Source organism: Colletotrichum tamarilloi (genome assembly GCF_030869305.1).
Source record: "Colletotrichum tamarilloi strain Tom-12 chromosome Unknown Scaffold_28.1, whole genome shotgun sequence".
NCBI lineage: Eukaryota > Fungi > Ascomycota > Sordariomycetes > Glomerellales > Glomerellaceae > Colletotrichum > Colletotrichum tamarilloi.
This window is the reverse complement of record NW_026849411.1, coordinates 259,819-283,150: the sequence shown is the minus strand read 5'-3', so window position 1 is coordinate 283,150 and position 23,332 is coordinate 259,819. Positions and strand designations below refer to the sequence as shown.

The following is a 23,332-nucleotide window of genomic DNA, read 5'->3' as shown; positions in this document are numbered from 1 at the left end:
TCAGCGGAATTCGTTCGTAACCTTGCGCCACCTGCTTGATGCTGGGACCCTTAGCTCAAGACCTCGTTGGGGACATTCCCGATCGCTGGAGGGTCTTCGTATTGTCAGCATGCAGGAGAAGAAATTACTGGCTATTCAAATCCTCTTTGGCATTGTGATGTGTCGACGATATGGGTCCACAATTGCTACTTGGGACTCACAACAGGTCTTCTTTCTCTCTAATCAGGATGAAGATCAATCCATCAACAAGCTCATCTACGCGTCCTGCGTTCAGACTGAGACTAAAGATTCATGTATCGATCTCCTAGATCCTGAGAAAATCCTTGAAAACTCACGACCTCCTCCATCACGGGCTTTCACAGAGATGGCAAGGATCTTGTTGGAAATTGGGTTCGGTAATCGCTTGGCTGACCAAGACATGGCCAGCGAAGGGAACGATGAACATGTCTGGGAAGAGCTCTACAGCGAAGTGCGCGCAATGAAAGCCGGGAAATATGGGGGTCTTATCAAGGACATCGATATTCTCGACATGCTGCCTTATGTTGATGCCGCGGATAGGTGTCTTCGCCTACCTCTTTCGTATCGGGCCCAAGTCAGTCAAATGAAGAGGGGCAAAGATGCACAGGTTGATGCGTGGTCAATAGTGGAAAGCATCGTTCGCGACCAGATTATTTCTGGGCTATTACAACATAGCTGTGCAGAAACCACTATTCCGACTATGAGTAGCATGATGGTTGCCCGCAACCAAGCTCAACAAGCCTCGGCGCCCAGCTTGCTAACGGAACGAGTCGCCCGTTCAGCTTCCGTGGTTGCTTTGTTCGATGGCAGTTCAGAAGTCTCTGAAACATCTAGGTGTGTATTCAAGGTCACTCTCAACCTTATTGAACGTTATCTTACGAGATGCCACTATAGCTTAGTTCAGTCGGCAGCCAGCTTTTTCGACCGTGTTGCGTGTTTTAGGGGCTCATTTCGAGACTTGGTCAAGTCTCTGTCGAAGCATGACGAAGGCGAAATAGGTCCAAAGGCTCGGATTGCCATTCTCGACACTGGAGTGAACCGGTCTGTGGGTATCGACTTCGATGGCGTGCACATGAAGAGCGAATGGTGCATCAACTTTTCTGGTGATTCCAATGACATCCGTGACGTCCGTGATTATGACGGACACGGTACACACTGTGCTTCACTGCTCCGGAGGATCGCCCCTGAAGCCGAGATTTATGTGGCGAAGGTGTTCAGTCGCAACGAATTCGACTTGAAACAAGCTGGCAAAATTTCCGAGGTAACTTGCTCAGCGAATACAAGTCTAAACCACATCACTAACGTTTGCAAGGCAATCAGATATGCAGTAAATGACTGGGATGTCGACATTATTTCCATGTCATTTGGTCTGCAACTTCCGTCATCCATGGACAGCATGTCTGAATGGAGGAAAGTAAAAGCCGATATTGAAGCTGCAATTGACCTGGCACGCCCCCGCCTACTCTTCGCGGCTGCCTCAAATGAGGGCAGAAACCGGTCGCGTGCTTTTCCATCGACAGTACCTTCGGTGTTCTGCGTTCATGCGTCAGATGGCTTAGGCGTCAAATGCGGTCTCAATCCTCATCATGGCGATGCAGACAATAACATCATGACGTTAGGAGCAGGTATTGAGCTTTATGATGACAAGAAAGAGGATTTTACGTACAAGGAGGGGACATCATTCGCGACAGCGATAGCTGCAGGCCTAGCTGCAAGTATCATTCACTTCACATCGAAGGTAACGGCATCACGACTTCATATTAGATCCAAAGCCGCTCTCAAGACCATGCACGGCATGCGAGTTCTATTTCGGCTCATGGCTGAGCCCGACGCACGCCAACCACGCCCATATGTAGCGCCGTGGAACTTTTGGCGCCCAGACTACTGGACAACAAATCCCCGGGGCCTCGACGATACCTTTGCAAAACTAGACAGTGAGTTCAATGAATTCAGTGGCGCAGAAATACGTCATGGATAGTAGAGAAAGGTGTGCGCAATGTTGATCAAACCATTACCATTGTCGGAGTACTGTTTGGAAATTTGAAACCTTAACATTTATTTCGAAGTTTTGATATGGAAGCCTTCGCAGAACCGATCAATACATGTGTACTGATGTTATCGCTTCATCCGTGGCTGGATGCTTGTGGACCTCACTCTACCTTGCTCTGAATCGCTTGAAGTGACTCCAAAGGACATCTCAATTCCGGACCTTGCCTTGTAAAGCTGTCTGCCAGAAGTACGTAATTACATGCTCCGAAGTCGAGGAGAACAGTACATACATATTCCGTATTGAAAAATGCATCAATTGATATTCAATTACACGCAAAAGAACATCTGGCAAGCTATTGGCCAAGAAAAATGGTTAGAAAGACGGGTGCCCAACATGTAGGACTTCACGTCAGCTCACCCCCGCACTCCATTCCAAGGCTTACCTGGCATCCAGCGTTGCTCGTGAGGTGCATGGACTCAAGGTTCTACCCAACGTGGCCACTTTAAGCCCGTCTCATTTCTTTTCCTTGTTGCTTGGTTCCTAATCTCTGTAGAATGGAAGCCACACATACAGACACACGAAGTGGTCAGGGGTCACTCGTGACCTGCAACGTAGACACAGCTATTGAGGAGCCAGTCTTTGCTCTTGCCTCTAGGTGTGGCTATCATTTTGAGGAACTTCTCAAGAACAAGAGCTTGGTTACATCAGTCATTGATCGACAACTTCTAGAGGAATACCAACGTCTCTTCTGGAAGTGGGCAAAGTATGTGGGTGTCTTCGCTGTTGGCAAGGCGAGCCTCGACTGGAGACTACGCCGCAATGATCACTACCAAGAACTCTTCATCCTCGCACTAGACATGTTGAGAGCGAATCTTCTTTCAAGTGAGCGTTTTGTGTCGGTAAAAATCGTTTAGGCCTGTTATTTACGGTTAGCAGTGATCCAACCATACTCAGAACCAATCGACTGCGCCGCAAGCGACTCATCGGACGAAATGGATGAGATCGACAAACCTTTAGTTGGTGCTGAAGAAGCTATAGCGCAACTAAATACGCTTGGAATTTCAATACGGCGGCCTGTTTCCTCACGCCTAGACATAAAAGTCAGAAATTTCATGGACAGAAAGGCTTCCCTGATGAATGACTTCGAGTTGCTTGCTTCCCACGTCGTCGAGAGACTGTACCCGGAAGCTGCTTCCGGCCTGCGACAGAAGCTCTGCAGTCATATGGTTCACATACATGGTCGTCTGCGGTATTGGGAGTCTCATGCAAAGAAGATCGCTACAAATCGGGAACACAACGATGAGCTAGTCGCTCATAGTGTGTCTCTCAGGCCAAGGTCGACATCTCAGCTCGACGATGATCAGCTCCCAGCGGATGAGAAACGTATCTTCCCGCCGAAGACGCAAAGTATGCCAGAGGGAACTGTCGATACCGAAGCTACCACAATGCAGTCCCTAGGTTCAAACACGCGATCTAAACGGCATACTGGCATGAGACGCATGAAAGGCAGCGGCGCGCCTACTGTGGTGACAAGCAAAGTCGTACTGCCATCCCCACCGAATCATGATGATGGAAACATATGTTGGTATTGTCGCAAGCTTCATTCTACTGAGGAATACAATGACAAGAGCTGGTGGAGGTGAATGTCTTTAATCCAATTCGCGAGCGAACGCTGACTGTGCCACAGGGATCACATTTATAAGGATCTCATGCCTTACGTCTGCCTTTTTGAGTCTTGTCTCGGCCCGCGGACATTTTCCAGCTCAGGAGAGTGGTCGAAACATATGACACATGAGCATGGCGATGACTGGGCAATGTGCCTGCCCGATTCGCCGATCTGGAGATGTTCTCATGCTGATTGTAACAGCACTGACAGATTGTGCTTTCAAACACTCGGAAGCTTAGAAGATCATTTTAAAACGAGTCATTATATGGGGACCATGAATCACGTACCTGGAAAAAACGACCAAGGCATCCCGGTGGACTTCCTGACATTCGTCTGCCCGTTCTGTTACAAACATTTTGATCGAGACGGCGAGAAAGGGTTGCCGGAGGCAACACTGGAAGATTCCAGTGACTCACTAGACGCTGCGACTGCGGCCGGAGTCACGAAAACACAACCAACCGTCAAGTTTTCTCCTGATCCTGATTCTTCGCCAAAGAAGGAGGTTCAAACCAACCTTGACCAAAACCGAGGCCTTGCAGCGCCGATACACATCAAGTTGAACAAGGCCCTATGCAGTCACATAGCAGAGCACCTACTACGCCTTGCTCTAATAACTATCCGATTTGACTTTGGTGGTAAAACCCCGCTTGTTGACCAGATCGAATTTGATAGCGGTATTTCTCCGGAGACGCTGAAGCCGGGAAGCGTGACAAGTACATTCCGGTTGATGCAGGGCGAGACACCTATAAGCGGAGATTGGCCGATATCGGATCCTGGACCTCGCGCCTCAATAGCACCGGAGGATCAGTCAAATAACGATTTCGGCATTGAGCTGGAAGAAGGGTCCGTTTTGGTAGCATCGGATATTGAGCCTTCCGCCTCGCAGGCAACAGAAAGCCAGCACAATGACGGACAGCACGTCAAGCATGGAGCGACATCATCAGACGATTCATGGGTAACAGATCCCAAGTTTGATGTCTCAACGGGACTCGATAGTCAGACGGAAACTGCAAAATGGCAATCAAGCGAAAGAGATGCCTTCATTTCCTTGGGGGATCAACTTTTGCAGGAATTCGTGGTCAGCAAGTTCGACCATCGGAGGCCAGCATTCCTGCCAGAAGGGACCATTGAGAGCCTTATCACCAGATGGTCTATTGCCGCCGAGCTTCAAGACGACGACGAGAAGATCTCACACTTTCCAGAGACGGATCTAGTCAACTTTGTCGAAGATCAGGCGAAGAAAACTTTTGCAATCACTGTCTGCTGTGGAATTAGCGGAACGGATCTTCGTACAACTATGAAGTTCTTCAAGACTGTGGGATTCAACGACCGCCACCTACCAATAAAAAAGCCCCAACCGCCTCGAAGGGATCAATTGGGGTGGAATTTCCCCTTTCCGTTTGATGGTATGGCGAAAGAAAAACGCTTGCGCAGAATTTGGAACGTCTCGGGGGTCACCAACTTTTTCAGCCAACAATGGTGTTTCTTGGCACCTGTCTTTTCAGCCGCCAGGTTTCAATATCACTTATCCCCTGATTGCATTTTCCCGTTTACCTGGGTCAACAATATCGTCAAGGGTGGGATGTTCAGCCAGATATATGAAGTAGAAATTCATCCCAGACATCACGAACAGCCAGTGTTAACAGTAAGAACCTGCTTTGAATGGATGTACTCGTGGACCAAAGATTGACACAACAATCAGGTAGACGGACTTTCGGCCCATGTCGCCATCAAAGAGATCCTCGTCAATGGCCAGTCGAGCCACGAGAGCGAGAAAAATTACGACCACGAACGGGACGTCCTGTCCGAGATCACAGACCTCCGGCACAATCATATTATTCAAAGGATTGCGGCTATCACTCGTGCCGAACAACGATACCTGATGTTTGAATGGGCTGATGGCGGCAATCTCCGGGAGTTCTGGAGAAAAGAACGCAACCATTTGCTAACACCAGATCTTGTAAAGCAGATAATTACGCAAATCTACGGACTTGCCGATGCTTTAGATGCATTGCACAACTACGAGGGGGGAGGTAATTACCGTCATGGAGATTTAAAACCGGAGAACATTCTTCGATTCAGGGACAAAACTTTTGTCGGAATTCTCAAAATTGCAGACATGGGCCTTGCGAAGCGGCACATTTATGCCACAGCATCGCGGATGAATGCAACCACCACGCGGTATGGCACAGTCCGCTACGAGCCACCCGAAGTTGCCACCAACCGCCTCGACAAAGCAAGATCTAGGCGCTACGACATCTGGTCCATGGGCTGCATAATCCTTGAGTTTATTATCTGGCTCCTTTACGGTTACGAAGCATTGGAGGAATTTGATCATAGCCTCAATACCAGTGGCTTCGATTGCAGTTTCTTCAAGGTCAAGGACGTTGACGGAGCGCGAGTTGCACAAGTCCATCCCATTGTTGAGCAGTGGATGAACTCCATAGCTGTCGACTGGCAATGTGGCACATCCACGGCTATCGGTGATCTACTCAAGCTTGTGAGGAATCGACTTCTCGTCGTTCCTTTGCTTATTCAAGCGCCGACAGTCAATCTCGATGACCCTCAGCCGACAATTTTTGTCACCGGCGCGAGCCAAAGCACCCCTGAAGTTGGTCTCTATCGGGCTGATGCCAACGTCATGAAGTCTGAGCTGGAGAAGATTCTCCAAAAGGCAAATTGCAACCAAGTCTATCTCTTAAGAGCGCAGACCCGAGTCGGCTCTCGTGGTCCCGTATTGGTTGTGCCAAAATCGCAGTCCAGCGAGCTACGGTTGCTTGTGCCGGGTGAAAGGCCGAGAGAGGACAACTAATCACTCGGTGCGCCGCATTAAGGTGCAAGTCTCACAGATTCAACCACCAAAACCTCATGGTCTGACTCTGGTACATCTTGTACGTATCTAAACCTGAACGTGGCGCATTTCACTTATACTTATGAACACCCCAAAGGGGGCAGGTTGAACGAGATTTCAAGATCACATTGGCACCAAGCAACCTTGACCCAAATGCTTAGATGCGACAAATCTGGATACCGATGTAAGGTAGCTAATTAAGTTGGGCTATAGGACGAGCCCAGTTGTTGTCAGTCGCCAGGGGCTAATCAATTCCCAGATGGTTTCCATCACACTTCGGACAAAAGCCTGGGAATCAGCCTCAGCGCATTTTCTCGTGAGTTTTCTCAGCTCTATACCGACCACTCGACGAGCAAGCTCATTATTGACGACCCGGCAAAAAGTGATGGCCAAGTACCAAACGTGAGAGTCATCGCAGTTGGGAGGTCTAGAGATAGGATGCAAGATTTCCCAGCGGAGGTGATTTGTTTTGCTCGTCACCCCAAAAACTTCAAAGAGTGCTGGCGGATTGATGGTCTATGAATGTACGGGTGTGGGTTACACGCCTGACAGTTGCAATTCGCACAACGGAACTCCGGTTAAGATGCAGTAGCAGGTGGGAATTTGCATCTTCATCTCTGCTCAACTAGAATTTTCAGCTCAAGCACATTGATTCAATGTGAAAAGCCGCCATCTTCCCTCCCACAAATATGATTTCTCGTTATCCCAAGGGTTGTGCATTCGAGATATGGGACTTGCATTAGCTCTCACCGATAGCTCACCGAGTGCATGAGTTAGGTGTGAATCGGTGACTGCGGGGTAGCGGGGTACACACCGAAATCGAGCCGCACCTTGACTCGCAAAGGCAGGTGCACACCCTCACCCCGCCATTGACTCACGCTTTTCGGAACTTTTATCCAGACAGCTCTGTGTCATCAAGCAATTCGAGTCACCGCAAGAGGCGTATAGAAGACGATTGACCAGCCGCCAAAACCTCGGGTTCCTCTCGTTCTCGTCAATCGACACTCCACACCATCGACTGAGACCACGCGACACAATGGCATCCGCACCCGAAGCCCCGACCGCCGCCATCCCCGCCGTAGCTGTCGGCGACGCGCCCGCAGCCTCGGGCGGCCAGAAAGTCGACCCCTGGAACGTGTCTGGAGAAGTGGGTTTGCAAGAAGCAGCGTATAAGTGAGAATGGAATATGCTGACTTCAGGGAGTAGGTCGGCACTGACGGCAAAGTCAAGGCCATTGACTACAAGGTAAGAATTCCAAACCCCTCGTCAATGCAGAGCTCTAGCTAATTTTTGACTGCTGCACAGAAAATTGTCGACGAGTTCGGAACGAAGCTGATCGATGATGCCCTCCTCGAGCGCTTCGAGCGCGTGACTGGTCATAGACCTCACCACTTCCTCCGTCGCCAGATTGTCTTCTCCCACCGCGACCTCGACCTCATCCTCGATCGTGTCGAGAAGAAGCAGCCTTTCTTCATTTACACTGGTGCGTTGCCTCGAAGATATTCCAAAGACTGGAGGACAATATGGAAAGCAGTATAGGCCAGGAGGATGGCTAACAAGGGCATATTAAGGCCGTGGACCGAGTTCCGACAGCATGCACGTCGGACATGCTATTCCTTTCCAATTGACGAAGTGGTTGTCAGACGTACTCGATGCGCCACTGGTCGTACGTTGTTCTTCAAGTTACCCCTTGACAAATTCAATCGCTAACAATAGCATAGATCATGATGACAGACGGTAAGAGAAAGCGCTGAAGAATGCTACTCGAATACCTTACTAACCAGAGGCCGCAGACGAGAAGTTCCTTTTTTCTGAGAAGAGAACGGTCGAGGAGGTTCAGCACTACACAAGAGAAAACGCCAAGGACATGTAAGGCTCACAACAATATTCGCAAGAATACTTCTGACGTCTTGCAGCATTGCCATTGGCTTCAACCCCGAGAGGACCTTCATTTTCTCCGACTACGACTACATGGGCGGCAACTTCTACAAGTGAGTATCACCTTATATGAGGCGCAATAGAGAACGAAGGCTGACCTGTCATAGGAACGTCACTCGTGTGGCCAAGAGAATCACTCTTAACACAGCCAAGGCCGTCTTCGGCTTCGACGACAGTTCCAACATTGGCAAGGTTCACTTTGCCAGTATCCAAGCCAGCTCCTCCTTCGGCAACTCATTCCCCCACATCTTTGGCGATGACGAGGCGAAGACTTCTCAGATTCCTTGCCTTATTCCTTGCGCCATTGACCAAGGTTTGTCTTTCCTGCCCAGTATAGCCATAAAAACGAGTTGAGATTAACGTCAAGACAGACCCCTACTTCCGTGTGACAAGAGATTGTGCCGCCGGCCTGCGCTACGCCAAGCCCTCCCTCATTCACTCTCGTTTCCTCGATGCTCTTCAGGGGCCCGGCTCCAAAATGTCGGCGTCGATTGATTCAAGTGCCATCTTCTTGAACGACACACCCAAGCAGATCCAGAACAAGATGAACAAGTATGCCTTCAGCGGTGGCAAGGTTACTGCCGAGGAGCAGCGCGCTGAGGGAGCCGATCCGGATGGTAAGATCGCAGACCCAGAATGTGATTTTGTGTGCGTAGTAGCTAACATCAATATTCAGTCGATGTCAGCTACCAATACCTGCGCTTCTTCCTCGACGATGATGAGGAGCTGGCCAAGATCCGCGAGGACTACCGCACAGGGAAGATGCTCACCGGCGAGATCAAGAAGAGGTGCGCCGAGGAGCTGGCCAAGTACTGCACGGCCTTCCAGGAGAGGAGAGCCAAGGTGGACGAGGAGACTGTCAACCTCTTCTTCTCCCGCCGGCCGTTGTCCTGGGGCCTTGCCGAGAACCTCAAGTCCATCCCTATCCGCGAGGCCAACACTGATGGCCCCGCTGAGGGTGCCGACGGCAAGATGACGAAGAATCAGCTCAAGAAGCTGGAGAAGCAGCGCCAAATCGACGAGAAGAAGGCCGCCAAGGCAAAGGAAAAGGAGGCTGCCAAGGCTTCTGCTTAGATGCTGAGAGATGAATAGGAAAAAGAATATACCCAAGATTCATTGCTTGCGAGGAATGCTTCAATTCTTAATGTGACATAGGCATTTCCTCTAGCCCAAGTAGGTGATGATTGCGAAATGTTTAGAGCTTGAGCAATATGTTCCTGTCTGCCAACGACTATGTATTGGACAACAGCCTCCGATATCAACGTATGAATTTTCGTCGACTCCGCTCCATCCTCTCGAACAGGATATACATAACCCCCTCAGTACATCGCCCAACCACCACTGGCACTAATGACCTGCCCACTAACCCACGAACTCTCAGGACCAGCAAGCCACGACACAATCCTCGCAACCTCCTCCACCGTTCCCGTCCGATTCTCCACCGGCGTCTGCCGCCTCTGCATCTCCACCAGCTCCTTCGGAATCTTATCCAACATATCGCTCTCCACCGGCCCGGGCGCAACACAATTCACAGTCGTCCCATTCCTCCCCAATTCCCGCGCCCAAACCCGCGTCAGACCCTCAAGCGCAGCCTTGGAGGAGCAATACAGCCCCAACCCAGGGAACCCTTGCCGTCCGCCAACGGAGCCGATATTGATAATGCGTGCCTCCTCTGGGGCCAGGCGCGGGAGAAGGGCCTGGGTTAGGAGGAGCGGCGCGCGGACGTTGAGGTCGTATACTTTTGCAAAGTCGGCGGTGGTGATGTTCCCTAGCGGCGCGTTGAGTTCTGTGCCAGCGTTGTTGATTAGGATGTCGATGTGGGCGTCTGGGCCGAGCCAGGCGTCGAGGGCAGCGAGGACTGCGGCGGGGGCGGTTTCTGAGGAGAGGTCTGCTTTGCAGGATACTGCGGAGGGGGTGTGTGGGAGGGAGGTGATTTGTGTGATGAGGGATTGGACTTTGGGGGCGCTTGAGTCGGAGGTGTAGAGGAGCATTACCTGTTGTTAGTGAGCGAATGCAGCAGTAGGAGGGTGGGACGTTGGAGGGACTTACGGATGCGCCTTTGCGTGCGAGGTCTAGAGCCATGCCTGCGCCGAGTCCACGGGATGCTCCTGTGACGATTGCCGTCTTTCCTTTAAGCGGTGTCATTTTAGGAATGTCTTGGTGATGAAGTCGTGATATATTGGCCTTGATGAAGTTGATAGTGGGTCTTAGATAGATGAATTCAACCGAGGAATCATTGATGCTTTATATAAGATTTCAATGAGGGCCGCTTTGAATGCAGCTTACTTTCGCAAGACGGCAGTCTCACTCGTGCAGCCCCGTCTTACCTACCGTGTAAGTCGGTATCACGGGCCGTGGTCGTCGTGTATCGGCGATCGGGGCTCCGCATCCCCGACATTGCTTAACGCCGATGGGGGCATCGTAGTTCCCTCGCCGTAAGACCATCGGCGAAGGAAGGGGGGGATCGCCGCCCTTGACGGAATCCTACATGTGGCGCTCAAGTACCTGAACTAGTCACTTCTTAGCTGACAATGATGGTAGATCAATCAAGAGCCAGCGTCTCTGTGGTATGGTAAGTTTTTGAAGGGATCCTTATCTTTCATTGTGATCTCGAGCGAGTGTAGTTTTTCTACAGGTGAAGGATTGTTACTACCAAAGGGCTTGAACTTCTTGAAAGAAGGTTATTTGCACACAGTTATCTATTTGATATTCCTGCAAGTCTTTAGAACTTACGGAGAGTGCTTCTCCAATGCAGCATCATGAGTGAAAAAACTTCAAACATCAATAGAATTGTGTTTTGCGGTGTTACAATTAGCTCTAACCGCAGTCACCTCGATGTGCTGGCCAAGAAATTTTTATTCGGTGTAAAATCCTGCAGAGATCAAATACTTAATTTGGTGTATTAGAGATAATATTCTGTTACAAATTACACCTTGTGGCACGACTGAACTGAACAACTATCCAGGGGTTTCTATCCCGGTTTCCATCCCTTGTGCGCCTCCTCATAAGTTGATAGAATACACGGCGACACGCCAACTTTTCCAATAGGAAGGCAACACGATCAAAATCAGAAGGTAGTCTGCAGCTTCGGATAGTCCTTGGCCCGCGCCTGTAGGTCCGCAAAGATGGAAGCCGAGTCGTCACCAGAGAGGTGCTCCATGCGCTTTTCGTCCTCTTCGGCAATCTCCTCGAGAACGTCCTCTGGGTTCTCCTTGCCAGCTTTGACGTCTTTGGACTTTGGCTCGACGGCGTTCCTGATTCCAGACTCGCCAATGAAGAGGAATTGAGCATAGGGGTAGTCGAGATGCTCGGGCTTGGTGTTTGTCCACCGCAGGTCGCGGAAGTCGTCCTTGATACTAGATGTCGACCTGTCAGCGCTCCACCTCAGCCTTAGGGGGGGATTGATCCTGATCTTATGTACCTGTCTGGGAAGTCGGGAGTCTGATCGAGACTAGCGTTTGCAGGGCCCTTCTTGTAAGGATTCTTCGTGCTCAAGATGAAGCTCCCCTTCTCCTTAAGTCCAAGCTCCTTCTGCACCTCGCCAAGGTCAGACGGCAGGGTAAGCATGTACGCGAGATGGCTATCGCTTCCAGTAGAGGTGATCACGTAGACGCCCTCTCCAGCCGGTGTGGCAGCAGGCGCATGCGATACGCCAGACTTGGTCTGGTTATCAGCACCAGAGAGGAACTCCTCCTTTAGCTCAGCAAAGGAAGCGCCTGCCTTTTCGACAAAGACCATGAACTTGTCGCGGTCGGTCTCGGGAAAGACCTTCTTCGGCAGGGCCAGCAGGCGCGTGTTGCCCGCGTCGCCAATGGGACCGTCGCCTAGCTTGGAGTCTGTACCGATGGGGCGGAGGATCATGTAACTGCGGGCGATATCATCTATTTCCTCGGCCCCGTCGGTGTTGACGCGGGCACGGAAGAAAAAGTAGATGATTCCCTTTTCGAGAATGGTGGAGGGGACCTTGCCCTTCTCGCCCGTCTTCTCTGCAGACTCTCTGTCCTTTGACTTGGCTTCTGGCTTATCCTCTGTCGTGGCTTCTTCAGTATTTTGCTTTCCATCTTCCTTTTCTGCTTCCTCTACCTCCTCCACCTTTTCTGCCATGGCGGCCTCTTCTTCCTTGGTCGGCTCCTCTGGCTTCGTCGAGTCGTTGGTGGCCTCTTCTTCACCATCCTTCATCTCCGTGTCGGCGGCATCTTCCTTTGCCCCAGTCTCTTCTTTGGTCTTTCCGGTCTCTGCGTCGTCCTTCTTCTCAAAGGCCTCGTCAATGGTGGTCTGACGAGCGGAATCATCATCCGACTTCTTCGCACGCTTGGCGTCGGGGGATTCGCTGGCAGCGTCTTTTTCGATGCTACGTTTCTCACCAGCCGCAGTTGAAGAATCTGCGAGGCCATTGGCATCGGCGGCACTGTTGGCGCGCGATCTTGTTCTTGTAGTGACCATGGTGTAAATCGATGGTGGTAGCAAGATGTGTAGTTGGATGATATGAGTGGATTTCTTCCTTTCTTGGAAGAAGAACAAAGCTTAGGAGAGGTCAGTTGGGCTTGTTTGGTATGTTAATCGCAGTAAAGAAAGAAGAGAGAGTTGAGAGGGAAAGAAAAGGTGTCGAAAAGTGCTGGTTACTGTGGTGAGCAAACAGCTTCGAGGCGGAATGCGCACGACTGGGCCAGTCCCGTCTAATAGAGTCCTGATGTCATCGGCGTGCGGTCGCACGCGTCGCGTTTCTTTTTAGGATAGGCAGGTAGCCGCCATTATGTAACCCGACGCTCTTTCTGTGACGTGCCACGGTTCCATCTCGCGAATTCGTCGCTTTCGTGTCTTTTCTTCCACCATCAGGGGCGCTGATGGTTGTTGTTCCATGTAAGTGGCAGGATGTCGCTTTGAAACCTTTGTGTAAGTCAACGTCGGCCTCACGAACGCGATCATCAAGTTGAGCGTCGCGCGCTGTCGTCTAATAATCTTATGGTCTCATCAATTCTAGAAACACCAATGAATTTTTTCAGATCTAACTTCGAATTCGAGCAAACTTGAGAATCAATCTTCTTATCGATGAGATTAGTAAAGCGGCATGCCAGGTATCGCGTCTTGGTGATTGCGAGCTGACTTAAAAGGCGCTCCCAAACATCCCCGGCAAGGCAAAGACGGCTAAAATTGCGTCTCAATCGACCGACGGACAAACGAAGCATGCCGCCTCGCGATCGCAGCTTCGAAAGACGAGCTGCATCGACATCGCGGTCGCTCTGGTCGCGGTCAGCGCTTGCTCAGTCGCGGGCGGCCTTCGTCAGGGGCGGCTCGAAGGCTGGCCCCCGCCTTAGGCCCGGAACTGACCTCGGGCATCAACAACAAGCATCTCATCCCCGATGGCACAACTGGCTAGCGCGTCAGACTGTTAATCTGGAGGTTGGTGGTTCGAGCCCACCTCGGGGAGTTTCAGTGGTTAGATTCCACAGTTCAGAGTGCTTTCCTTTTTCTTTTTGCACTCTTACAGCGCGTTGGACACTTTTTGCACGCCCTTGACCCCCATCTTCCCTCCACTGAACGGTTATCCCGCGCTCTTGTCTCCCTCCATTCCTACGTGGCATAGCCTTCATAGCATTAAGGCGCAATTCATTAACTCGTACGTACTTGTTTCCAGCAATTTGGGACCGGCTTTTTCTTTGAGCCATTCAGTCGACGAACCATGCCTAGTGCATGTCGTAACGCGTCATGCACCGAATGCATGGCTCATAAGTTTTTTAGGTAGTGAGGTTTGAACTTTTTGTTTGCGCGATCCGCCCCGCGCATCAGAAATTGGTCACCGAGAACCTCGAAAACGAATTGGCGTGGGGTGCCTTGTGCGACAGCCTCCGTATCCGGCTCCTTGACGGGTATCTCGAATTTGAACCATGTGCCCTCCTTTGGGACAATCTTGATGTCATTTTTTGGGGTTATGATCTCGAACGCAAACTTGCCGTCCTTGATGATAATGCCCTTGATGCCAACCCTGCTCGGGCAAGAGCTACGCGACACTTCAACCGCAGCCCCGTGGAATTCAGCAGCGCTTAGTTTTGCCGACGCAGAAGGGCCGCCGTTATAGAGCTCAGAGCCCAGTATTTCCTCAATGTAGCCCAGCCAAAGGCGGTGGAGGGGCTCGAAGATGGAGTATTTTTGGCCCTCGCGAGGTACTTCGTAAAGGCCCCGCCTGTGTCTTTCGCGAGCCGAGAGTGGCTTCGGCTTGAGCTTTTGTTTCCTTTTTGATTCTTTGCGGGCCTTGCGACGGGTCTCTCGGGCGTTTGACGGTGGTGGTGGCGAGCTTGGTCTAAGGTAGAGCGGTCTGTACTGGATTTTCTCGGAAAAGAGGCGGTTGGCGCTGACGGGAGAGTGTGCCCGGGCGAGGAGAGCCTGCGTAATGGGCTGGTTTGAGGGGGCCATTTTGTTCCCCAAGTCTGATAGAAGTCTGCACGCGTTCAATAAGAGCAGGATGTTGTTGCGTCCTGGTGTAGGTGTGCTGGCGCAAAAAGTCGCGAAGGTGGTGATTGCTTGTCAAAATGCAAGAGTCAAGGTTGGCGCTGGAAAGATGGAAAATTAAATGTTAGTGCCTCCAGATTATGGGTGGGTACGTATCTAACTCCAATTGGTGGCAGGCACCAGAAGCAGGGTGGCTCCTGCAGCAGCAACATGGATGGTTAGTGTTTGTTCACATGCCGAAGCCGCTAAATGCCACTTGAGCAGGAGCTCGGCTTAACAGAGGCGGGCAGGTGGCACTTGACCTCAACGGTCCACCAAGAATTCCCCCCCAGAACCCGGAGGGCAATGACAATGCGACTTGGAGGCTCTCCGGCGCATCTTCCACACCACACACATCACCCAGTCTCCTTTTCTCCAAGTCCCAACAGTCCGTCACTTCTCCAACGCCATCTTGCGACTTTGATCGAGGGACCCGAGACACAAGAACCGTAGTCTCAATCCTCCGCCGTGTACTTCCACTGTCGGCAATGGCAAGGGACCTTTGACGGACTGTTTCGGAGCATCCCAGAACGACCAAGCTAGCACTGATATCAACAACCACGGACAGGCGGGCCGAGGTTCGACGATCTACAATTCCCACGCGCCCTCTCTCCCCGACCTTACCTCACTCGATACCCCACGAACACCTCGAAGACGTCACAAACTGACCAGACTCGCACCACATTCTCGAATCCTCACCCAACAATGGCGAAGAACGACGACTCCGCGCCGGATCTGAAGATCCTCGGCGACCAAATCACCCTTCAACCTAGCGGCTACATCAAGCCCTCCCAGCCACGCGATGACGAAAAGGAAGAGGCTCTGATGAAGCACATGGCACGCTTTCGCCAGGAACCGTTACAGTATGTACCACCTGCGCGCCGGCCCGCCTCCCACTGGATTCAGCCTCAACGTCGATCCAGGAACAAGGCTAATTTATTTTCTCCATACTAGATTCCTCCGCGAAGTCTCTCTATATGTCTCCGGCACCGGCTGGCGAGCCTACGATAATGCTATCGGCCAACCCATCTTTTATTCCGGCTTTAGCGACAAGATGAAGGAAGCCGTGCTCTCGGCGCCCTTATTGCAGTCACGCATCGCGGATCTCGCTGAAAAGCGTGTCGCTGTCGAGGAAAAAGAAGGGCTGTTGAACAAGCAAGACAAAGACTTTGCCATGAAGCGCGCACGCAGACGAGCTGTCATTGAGTCTGGTATCCAAGAGGTGGCTGACAAGATGACGGACGACATGATTTGCAAGTTTGAGAGCAAGACCTTCATCAGAAGCGCATACTATCTCGTCACCCAGTTGACGTTGCGGGCCTATAACCAAGGCATCCACGTCTCTAGCGAAGAGGTTCTGCGACTGAGAAAGGTTGCTGAAGAGGCCGAAAAGAAGAAGCAGAGCATCATATTCCTGCCCTGCCATCGATCGCACGTCGACTATGTTTCCCTCCAGCTTATCTGCTACCGCCTTGGTCTCGGCTTGCCCGTCGTCGTAGCTGGCGACAACCTGAACTTTCCTCTTGTAGGAAGCTTCTTGCAGCATGCCGGTGCCATGTGGATTCGGAGAGCGTTTGGCGATGACATTCTCTACACTACTCTCGTGCAAACGTATATCGACACGCTGCTGCAAGGTGGCTACAACTTTGAATGTTTCATCGAGGGTGGCCGCTCAAGGACAGGAAAGTTGTTGCCTCCCAAGTTTGGTATCCTTAGCTTCATTCTGGACAGTATTCTCTCAGGTCGCGTGGAGGACGCCATCATCTGCCCAGTGAGCACGCAGTACGACAAGGTCATTGAAACCGAGGGCTATGTTACCGAGCTGTTGGGCGTGCCCAAAAAGAAAGAGAACCTGGCGGACTTCCTTTCCGGGGGTTCTTCAGTCTTGTCTCTGAGACTTGGCCGAGTTGACGTCAGGTTCCACGAGCCCTGGAGCTTGCGCGGCTTCATCAACGAGCAGCTCACGAGACTGGAAAGATTACCGACCGGCCTCAACATGGACACAAAGAACCCCGAAAACACGGCTATCCGACAGAAGCTTCTTCGAATTTTAGGCTACAAGGTCTTATCGGACATCAATGATGTCTCTGTCGTCATGCCTACAGCCTTGATTGGCACCGTCTTGCTCACTCTGAGAGGTAGGGGTGTAGGCAAGACTGAACTTGAGCGACGCGTTCTGTGGCTCACCGACCGTGTGCGGGCAAAGGGTGGCAGAGTCGCTCACTTTGGAGCTGCGCCCCTCTCGGACATTATCGAACGCGGTCTCGATGTTCTGGGCAAGGAGCTGGTTGGCGTCGTGAAAGACCTTCCAGAGCCTACCTACTACGCTGTTGATCGCTTCCAGCTGTCCTTCTATCGTAACATGACTATTCATCTGTTCATTTCGGAGGCTATTGTCAGCGCCGCCATGTACATGAAGGTGAAGCAGGGTGGTGGCCCGGCCATGCAGGATATCTCCTTCCAAGAGCTGCAAGACCAGATTCAGTTCCTGTCATCACTATTCCGTGGAGAGTTCATCTTCCCGAGTGAAGGTCTAGCTGCCAACTTGGAAAAGACGCTGCGAGACCTGGAGGCGGACAAGGTGCTGAAATTGCACCGGGATGATCAGGGCAAGGTGGTTGTGGTAGGTCTTTCAGATCACGAGAGAGCTGTCGGACGGGAGAACTACGACTTTTACTGCTTCCTTATTTGGCCGTTTATCGAGGCTAGTTGGCTTGCAGCTGTCTCGTTGATGGGCTTGTCGCCGCCTCTGGGCCAGAAGGATGACATCTGGATTGAGGTTGCAAAAGCCCAGGGCAGTGCACAAGTGGTAAGTGGACTAGTATGAGTATTACATATGGTATATATGGCTAACACCCCCCAGCTCGGCAAGACACTCTACCACCAAGGCGATCTTAGCTACTTTGAGGCGGTCAACAAAGAGACGTTGAAGAACGCCTACCAACGATTTGAGGAAGAAGGTATCCTTCAGGTTGTCAAGTCAAAAGACCCCAAGGTTCCTCCACGTCTGCGTCTCGACCCAGAATGGCGCCCCTCTCGCGATCCCGAGACCGGCACCCTTAACGCCTCTGGTCGCCTGTGGGACTTTACCGAGAAGATCGCTTCCAGTCGTCGTGAGGGAAAGAATCGTCGTGATGGCGCTACTGTCAGTACTCGGGTGCTCCGTCTGACCGACTTGCTGGGAAGCAAACTATTTGATGCTGCCAGAAACATTGACGGCAAGGGAGTGTCGCCCCTGTTGAGTATCGAAGACGCGCGGCAGTTGAAGAAAAGCGTCAAGGAGCAAAGGAGGCGCAGATCTCTGGAGAACCGCGCGCACCTGTAAATGATGTATTACTGTAATCGTGTCAAGTCAAGCGTGATGATATTACGATAGTATTTGTTAACTGCAAAGCATAGCATTCTTGGAGATTATAAGAAGTCTATATGGCATTATGCGGTAACGGTAAAATAGTGATAGTACTTTGCCTTTAATTCTTATCCAAATGCAGCCCACCAAGTCGCTCCTTACTGGGTATCAGGCTTGAGAATAATGTTGTCAATGAGACGTACTGCAGGACCGTCGTTATGACCAAGGTCCTCGCCGGGCTGCGGCTCCTCCACCGGCAGCATCTTCACAGCACCGCTCAGTATACCGCCCTTTGTCGGCACAACAGTGTCTATCTCCTGCATGGTGTCTGGGTCCGCCAGCGAGATGTAGTCCACCTCAAACAGTACCCTATCCTTGGGCGCCAGCTTCGACTGCTCCGCCAGGACGTCAGTCGTAACCTGATTCGCGGCGCCGAGGATCGTCTCCCGGTCCAGCGCGCCGCCCTGCTGGTACTTTTCTTCCGCCGCTTTCAGCGCGCGGTTCAGCACCGTCGCGACCTTGCGTCTGCGCTCGCCGAGGTAGACGTTCCGCGAGCTCAGAGCCAGGCCGTCGTCCGCGCGCGTCGTCTCGCCGATGACGACGTCCATGGGGAGCATGAAGTCTTCTACCATGCGGCGGATGACGACGGTCTGTTGTACGTCCTTTTGGCCAAAGTATACGCGCTCCGGCTGGACAATGTTGAACAGCTTCATGCACACCGTCGCGACGCCCCTGAAGAAGGTAGGTCTGCTCGCGCCTTCCAAGACCTCGCCCACAGGCGTAATCGTCACGAAGCTGCCTTTGCTGCTGACCTCTTGCCCCGGGAATCCAGAGGGATACATCTCCCCCGTCGTCGGCGCAAACACGGCGCTCACGCGGCCGAGCATATCCCCGTCGCCGGCCAACTCGCGGTCCAGGTTCCGTAGGATCTCGCTGTCGCGCGCCCAGGTTACGGGATAGGACGCCAGGTCCTCCGCGATGCCGAACTGGGCCGGGTTGACGTAGATGGAGACGACGACGTGGTGGTTCTCGCGGGCGGCGGCGCGGATGAGGGAGAGGTGGCCCTCGTGGAGGGCGCCCATTGTCGGGACGAGGCCGACGGAGCGGTAGTTTAGGACGTGGGGGCGGCGCCAGTGGCGGAGGGCGGAGACGGTGCGGAGGACGCGGATTGGACTTGAGGGGAGGGTTTCGGGGCCGCGTGACGGGTGGGAGGGGGAGGAGCATGCTGTTCGAAGCTGTTGCTGGGTGAGGGCTGTAGCGGCGCCGGGATGGGTTGTGCTTGCGCCCGCGGCGCGGAGGGTGCGGGCGAGCATTTTGGGTGGTTTTAGATTGTGGTAAATGATGAGAAATGAGGGATGAATTGGATTAGGGAGGAAGAAAGGGGATCGCGGCCATTGTGGAGGCGCAATGGCTTTGTAGAGTCATCCAAAGCTGTGATGGTTTCTGCGGCGGATTTTTGGGGACGACAGGAGGTTTGGTGGAGATGGAGGCGGCGGTCTCGGTGTTATCGGTGAGCTCGGTGAGCGAAGGGGGAGCTTGGGGAGCTTGTGTGGGTCTCTGCACGTGATCGGATGACATAAGCGGTCTTGAGGACGTGTGTGGGCTGTATCCGTCGAGAACCTTGATGGTTTCCGTGTGGGAGTTTCCGGAAACACAGACCGAATACTTCACCGAGATGGGAGCCGAGCTTAATCGAGGTGAAGCCTCGGTGTGTACCCGCGTCGGGGAATTCGCAGCGGATATCCACTGAATAACCTCTCCAAACTTCCCGCTGTCACGGCCCTCCTCCCTGGTCTCCCATGCTCTCACCCTCCCATTTCCCCATCATCTCCTGTATCCCTTCTTTCCCATCTTTTCTATTATCAGCCGGCAATACCAAGGGTCGCACGAATGGTCCTTTGGTCAAAAGAAAGAAAACCATTCTGCAATGCTACACGAAGATAAATGGCCAGGTCAGTGCCTCGTACAACATGGCACCAGAGAACTCTCGTACAACACGAGCATGCGAGATACCCGTCGACCTTTTACTTCTTCGATTTTGGCTCGATTTACTCGGTCCCGCGATCTAATGACCATGAAATCGGCGCTACTCTGGTTAGGTTATGTCGCCTCCCCTTCCAAGCCTCACCCTCACTTCCACTTCCACTTTCACTTTCGCTTTTACTCCACTCCCATTTTCGATTTAACTTTCCATATTCCTTCTTCTTTCTCCAGATTTTTCGAAAGTGATCAAAAAACTTCGGCTCCGCAAACTTCCCTATTTCATTTCTCCAGGCCTTGATACCGATTTGTCAAATGTCCTGTTTCACGCCTGGAGACACTTTCTTGGCGTCTCGGCTCAGATGTAGCAGATTTCTCTCTCTGCCTTGCGCCTTTGTTCTTCTCTCCCTCCCCCTCCCTCCCCATTCTGCAGAGATGACTGCTATGCGCTAGTACCGGGTAACTTCAGACGAAAAAACAGACGCAGGGGATCGAGGCTCGGCTTGCTGCAGGTTGGGGCTGCGGCGGGTGGAGGGGGAGGGGAGCCCAATCTCCCGGCCGATTAAACCCTGAATGTCACACAACATCCGTGGACTCGATGATGATGGCGTAGAGCAAATGGCTGAAATGCTTGGTGATTTGCCAAGTCCACCGTCCACAACGTGAGCGTACGTGTACAGACAAGTTGCAGGAAGGCCAAGAGTGCCACAAAAGTGACAAGACGACTCGAGATGCAGCATCTGGGCTCATCTCTCACCCCCCGCCAAGGTGTTCCCGATCAGCCTGGGCGTCGGCTGGAGATGACGAATACAGAGTGACAGGAGTTGAAATATGAAAATCACCAAGAGACTTGGCGGGCTCTTTCTTCTTTGCCACTGCAGTATCATTGTGTCAAGTAGTCGCAAAGGCCCCACGAACCCCCCCGCCCGGAGCCGGGACGTCCGTCACAGCTAACATAACCCTTGACAGTTGCGGTAAGGTAGGACTGGGCGTTGGGAACCTCTGCCCCAGGAATGCCTACCCGCGAAGGGGCAAGGCAAAAACTTCCCGAGAAGCTTATCCCTTCCCGCTTGAGAAATATGAGCCTCCCTGGTTTCTTGTTCCGGAACAGAGGGTTCCCTCCCCTTGGGCTGGTTAGCAACCTCCTTTGAGGTTGTGGGGGACCGGCGGCGGCGGCGGGATGCAAGGCGAGGCATGACGAAGGGGGAGGTATGGATACACTGCACTTTCATCGCAACAAAGTCCTGTTCAAGCTGGGGAGAGAATTGTGATCACGGATGGATGGGCAGAGTGGCACAAAGCTGGCTGCTGATGCTGCTGCCGTTCCTCCACATACTCGCTTTCCACGGCCGGAAAAGCAAAAGGCTACACAACCTTGTGTTCCCGAGCCGCTGAGTGAGTTCAAGATAATGTGGTGCTTGCATCGACCTTTCCAACAGCGCGCACCCGCATTCGCTTTCGAATCCTGTCATTGTTCCGACCCGGGCACTATCGGATGAAGGCTCGCTTCTGGCTGCTTCTGCTACTACTATTGCTACAAATTTCACTCGGGAGCCAGAAACCTAGAATACATCATGCTGCATTTCTGGCATTTTTTCTGTGCCTTGCCCTCTCGGCTTACATTACGGACGAAAAACAAAGAACAAAGGCTATCATAACCATCACCCTATTCGGACAGGGCTTCTCTGGCGAATTTGTTTCACTTTGGTTCGTCTGGTGGGCAAGTTTCGTAACCCGCCGCTCGGGGTCGGGGAGGGGTGCGCTTGGCAGAATACAGCAACATTGATTCTCTTGGCATTTTATGTGCAAGCAGCAATCTTGGCTCTTGGACGGTAACGCAGTGCTCGGCAAACCGAACAGCCGGCGGGAGAAGGCGGGGAGAGAAGGGGGACTATGAGCGTCCCATGGCCCGGTGGTAACTTTGACAGAAAAGTCCCAGAGAGAAGGGCAGCGGCGAGAGGTCGGACGAAACTACTGCGAGGAGAGGGTCAAGACGCTTCGGAGCTTCGAGTTGACACACCTTAATTCTACGCTCTTGGGCTCTGGAGACGACTAAAAAACTCAGAAGGGCAACGAGACCCGATGGGAAAGGCAACCTAACTCTGAACTGTGCTCTGAATTGTGTTTATTCTGGGAGAGAGAGGGATGGCAGCTTGTAGTTGGGATACTTTGGGCGTGGCGTAAAGACCAAACGAAACATGGGCAAAAGCTTCCCCGAATGGCCCCCCAAGGAACGAACCTTGCTTGCTTGAGCCTATATTCGCAACCACTGACACTGTTAAGGTGATGTGGGCGAATACGGCTGTAGGGTTTCCATGCTATTGAGCCGACTGCATACACCGACAAACTGGGTTGATAGCTGGGGAGGTGTCGCGAGACACTTTTCCCACTTCGGCTCTACTCGCCCCCTCCAACAACTGTGACATGAGCAACGACTCGCTTCATTCGGCTGATGCTTTTCAATCTCGCTCGGTCTTGCTAATTCTGTTCGATAACCCTGTTGAGGCTCTGGCTATAGTTACCAGCATAATAAGTCTGGTATACCATACGGCTTTCCTAGCCAATTACGTAGTTTTTCGTCGACTGTGGTCTTTCTGTTTTGGCGCGCGGCCGGCACCGCCTATGGGATCGACGTACCCGGGGCAAGGGAGAATTGAGGTTGCGCCGGGGCATGGCGATCAAACCGTCCCGAGCGGCCTGGAGCAAAACAACTCGGCCGGCGGCGGCGGGGAGGGAATGGAATGTTGGGGTGGTCCACTGAGTTACTGGAAGTGGACGGGCAGGCAGGCATCCTTGAAGGGAAGAGAGATAGAACATGAGATAATCGGGAGCATCTGGCATGATGGTGGACGTCAAAACAAACCTGGGCGAGAATACGACGTTCCGCGACTAACATACGCCAGCTGCTGGCGAAGGCCGCGAATCACCCTTCTCGAGTCCCCACACTCACTACGCAGGAATGGAAACAGAAACCGCAACAAGAAGCGGTGCTGGACCTCTAGGCTCTGCTGAGAATCAGGCGGAAGCATCATCAAGCGGATGCAACTGCAACTC

General features: G+C 52.3%; 7 protein-coding genes across 7 annotated transcripts; 3 read left to right on the top strand and 4 right to left on the bottom strand.

Annotated features, from left to right (window-relative positions):
- Positions 1-3,948: 3,948 nt before the first annotated feature.
- CTAM01_08253 (protein kinase) lies at positions 3,949-6,486 on the top strand (the record flags this gene model as incomplete). Its single annotated transcript, XM_060524274.1, has 2 exons — positions 3,949-5,319; positions 5,377-6,486. 2 exons carry the CDS (start codon positions 3,949-3,951, stop codon positions 6,484-6,486), a joined length of 2,481 nt encoding a protein of 826 aa, XP_060381117.1.
- Positions 6,487-7,561: 1,075 nt separating this feature from the next.
- CTAM01_08252 (tryptophanyl-tRNA synthetase) lies at positions 7,562-9,537 on the top strand (the record flags this gene model as incomplete). Its single annotated transcript, XM_060524273.1, has 10 exons — positions 7,562-7,672; positions 7,732-7,770; positions 7,831-8,008; positions 8,097-8,191; positions 8,247-8,262; positions 8,319-8,394; positions 8,442-8,516; positions 8,571-8,776; positions 8,835-9,080; positions 9,140-9,537. 10 exons carry the CDS (start codon positions 7,562-7,564, stop codon positions 9,535-9,537), a joined length of 1,440 nt encoding a protein of 479 aa, XP_060381116.1.
- A 121-nt stretch (positions 9,538-9,658) lies between these two features.
- On the bottom strand, positions 9,659-10,608 carry CTAM01_08251 (3-oxoacyl-(acyl-carrier-protein) reductase; the record flags this gene model as incomplete). The annotated part of the gene is made up of 3 exons (XM_060524272.1): positions 9,659-9,694; positions 9,831-10,457; positions 10,513-10,608. The coding sequence occupies 3 exons, from the start codon at positions 10,606-10,608 to the stop codon at positions 9,659-9,661; spliced, it is 759 nt and encodes a 252-aa protein (XP_060381115.1).
- Positions 10,609-11,530: 922 nt separating this feature from the next.
- CTAM01_08250 (uncharacterized protein) lies at positions 11,531-12,906 on the bottom strand (the record flags this gene model as incomplete). The annotated part of the gene is made up of 2 exons (XM_060524271.1): positions 11,531-11,819; positions 11,885-12,906. 2 exons carry the CDS (start codon positions 12,904-12,906, stop codon positions 11,531-11,533), a joined length of 1,311 nt encoding a protein of 436 aa, XP_060381114.1.
- Positions 12,907-14,187: 1,281 nt separating this feature from the next.
- CTAM01_08249 (ribonuclease P protein subunit p29) lies at positions 14,188-14,874 on the bottom strand (the record flags this gene model as incomplete). Its single annotated transcript, XM_060524270.1, has 1 exon — positions 14,188-14,874. One exon carries the CDS (start codon positions 14,872-14,874, stop codon positions 14,188-14,190), a length of 687 nt encoding a protein of 228 aa, XP_060381113.1.
- A 780-nt stretch (positions 14,875-15,654) lies between these two features.
- Positions 15,655-18,274, top strand: CTAM01_08248 (acyltransferase; the record flags this gene model as incomplete). The annotated part of the gene is made up of 3 exons (XM_060524269.1): positions 15,655-15,812; positions 15,904-17,758; positions 17,813-18,274. 3 exons carry the CDS (start codon positions 15,655-15,657, stop codon positions 18,272-18,274), a joined length of 2,475 nt encoding a protein of 824 aa, XP_060381112.1.
- A 182-nt stretch (positions 18,275-18,456) lies between these two features.
- On the bottom strand, positions 18,457-19,611 carry CTAM01_08247 (pantoate-beta-alanine ligase; the record flags this gene model as incomplete). Its single annotated transcript, XM_060524268.1, has 1 exon — positions 18,457-19,611. One exon carries the CDS (start codon positions 19,609-19,611, stop codon positions 18,457-18,459), a length of 1,155 nt encoding a protein of 384 aa, XP_060381111.1.
- Positions 19,612-23,332: the final 3,721 nt, after the last annotated feature.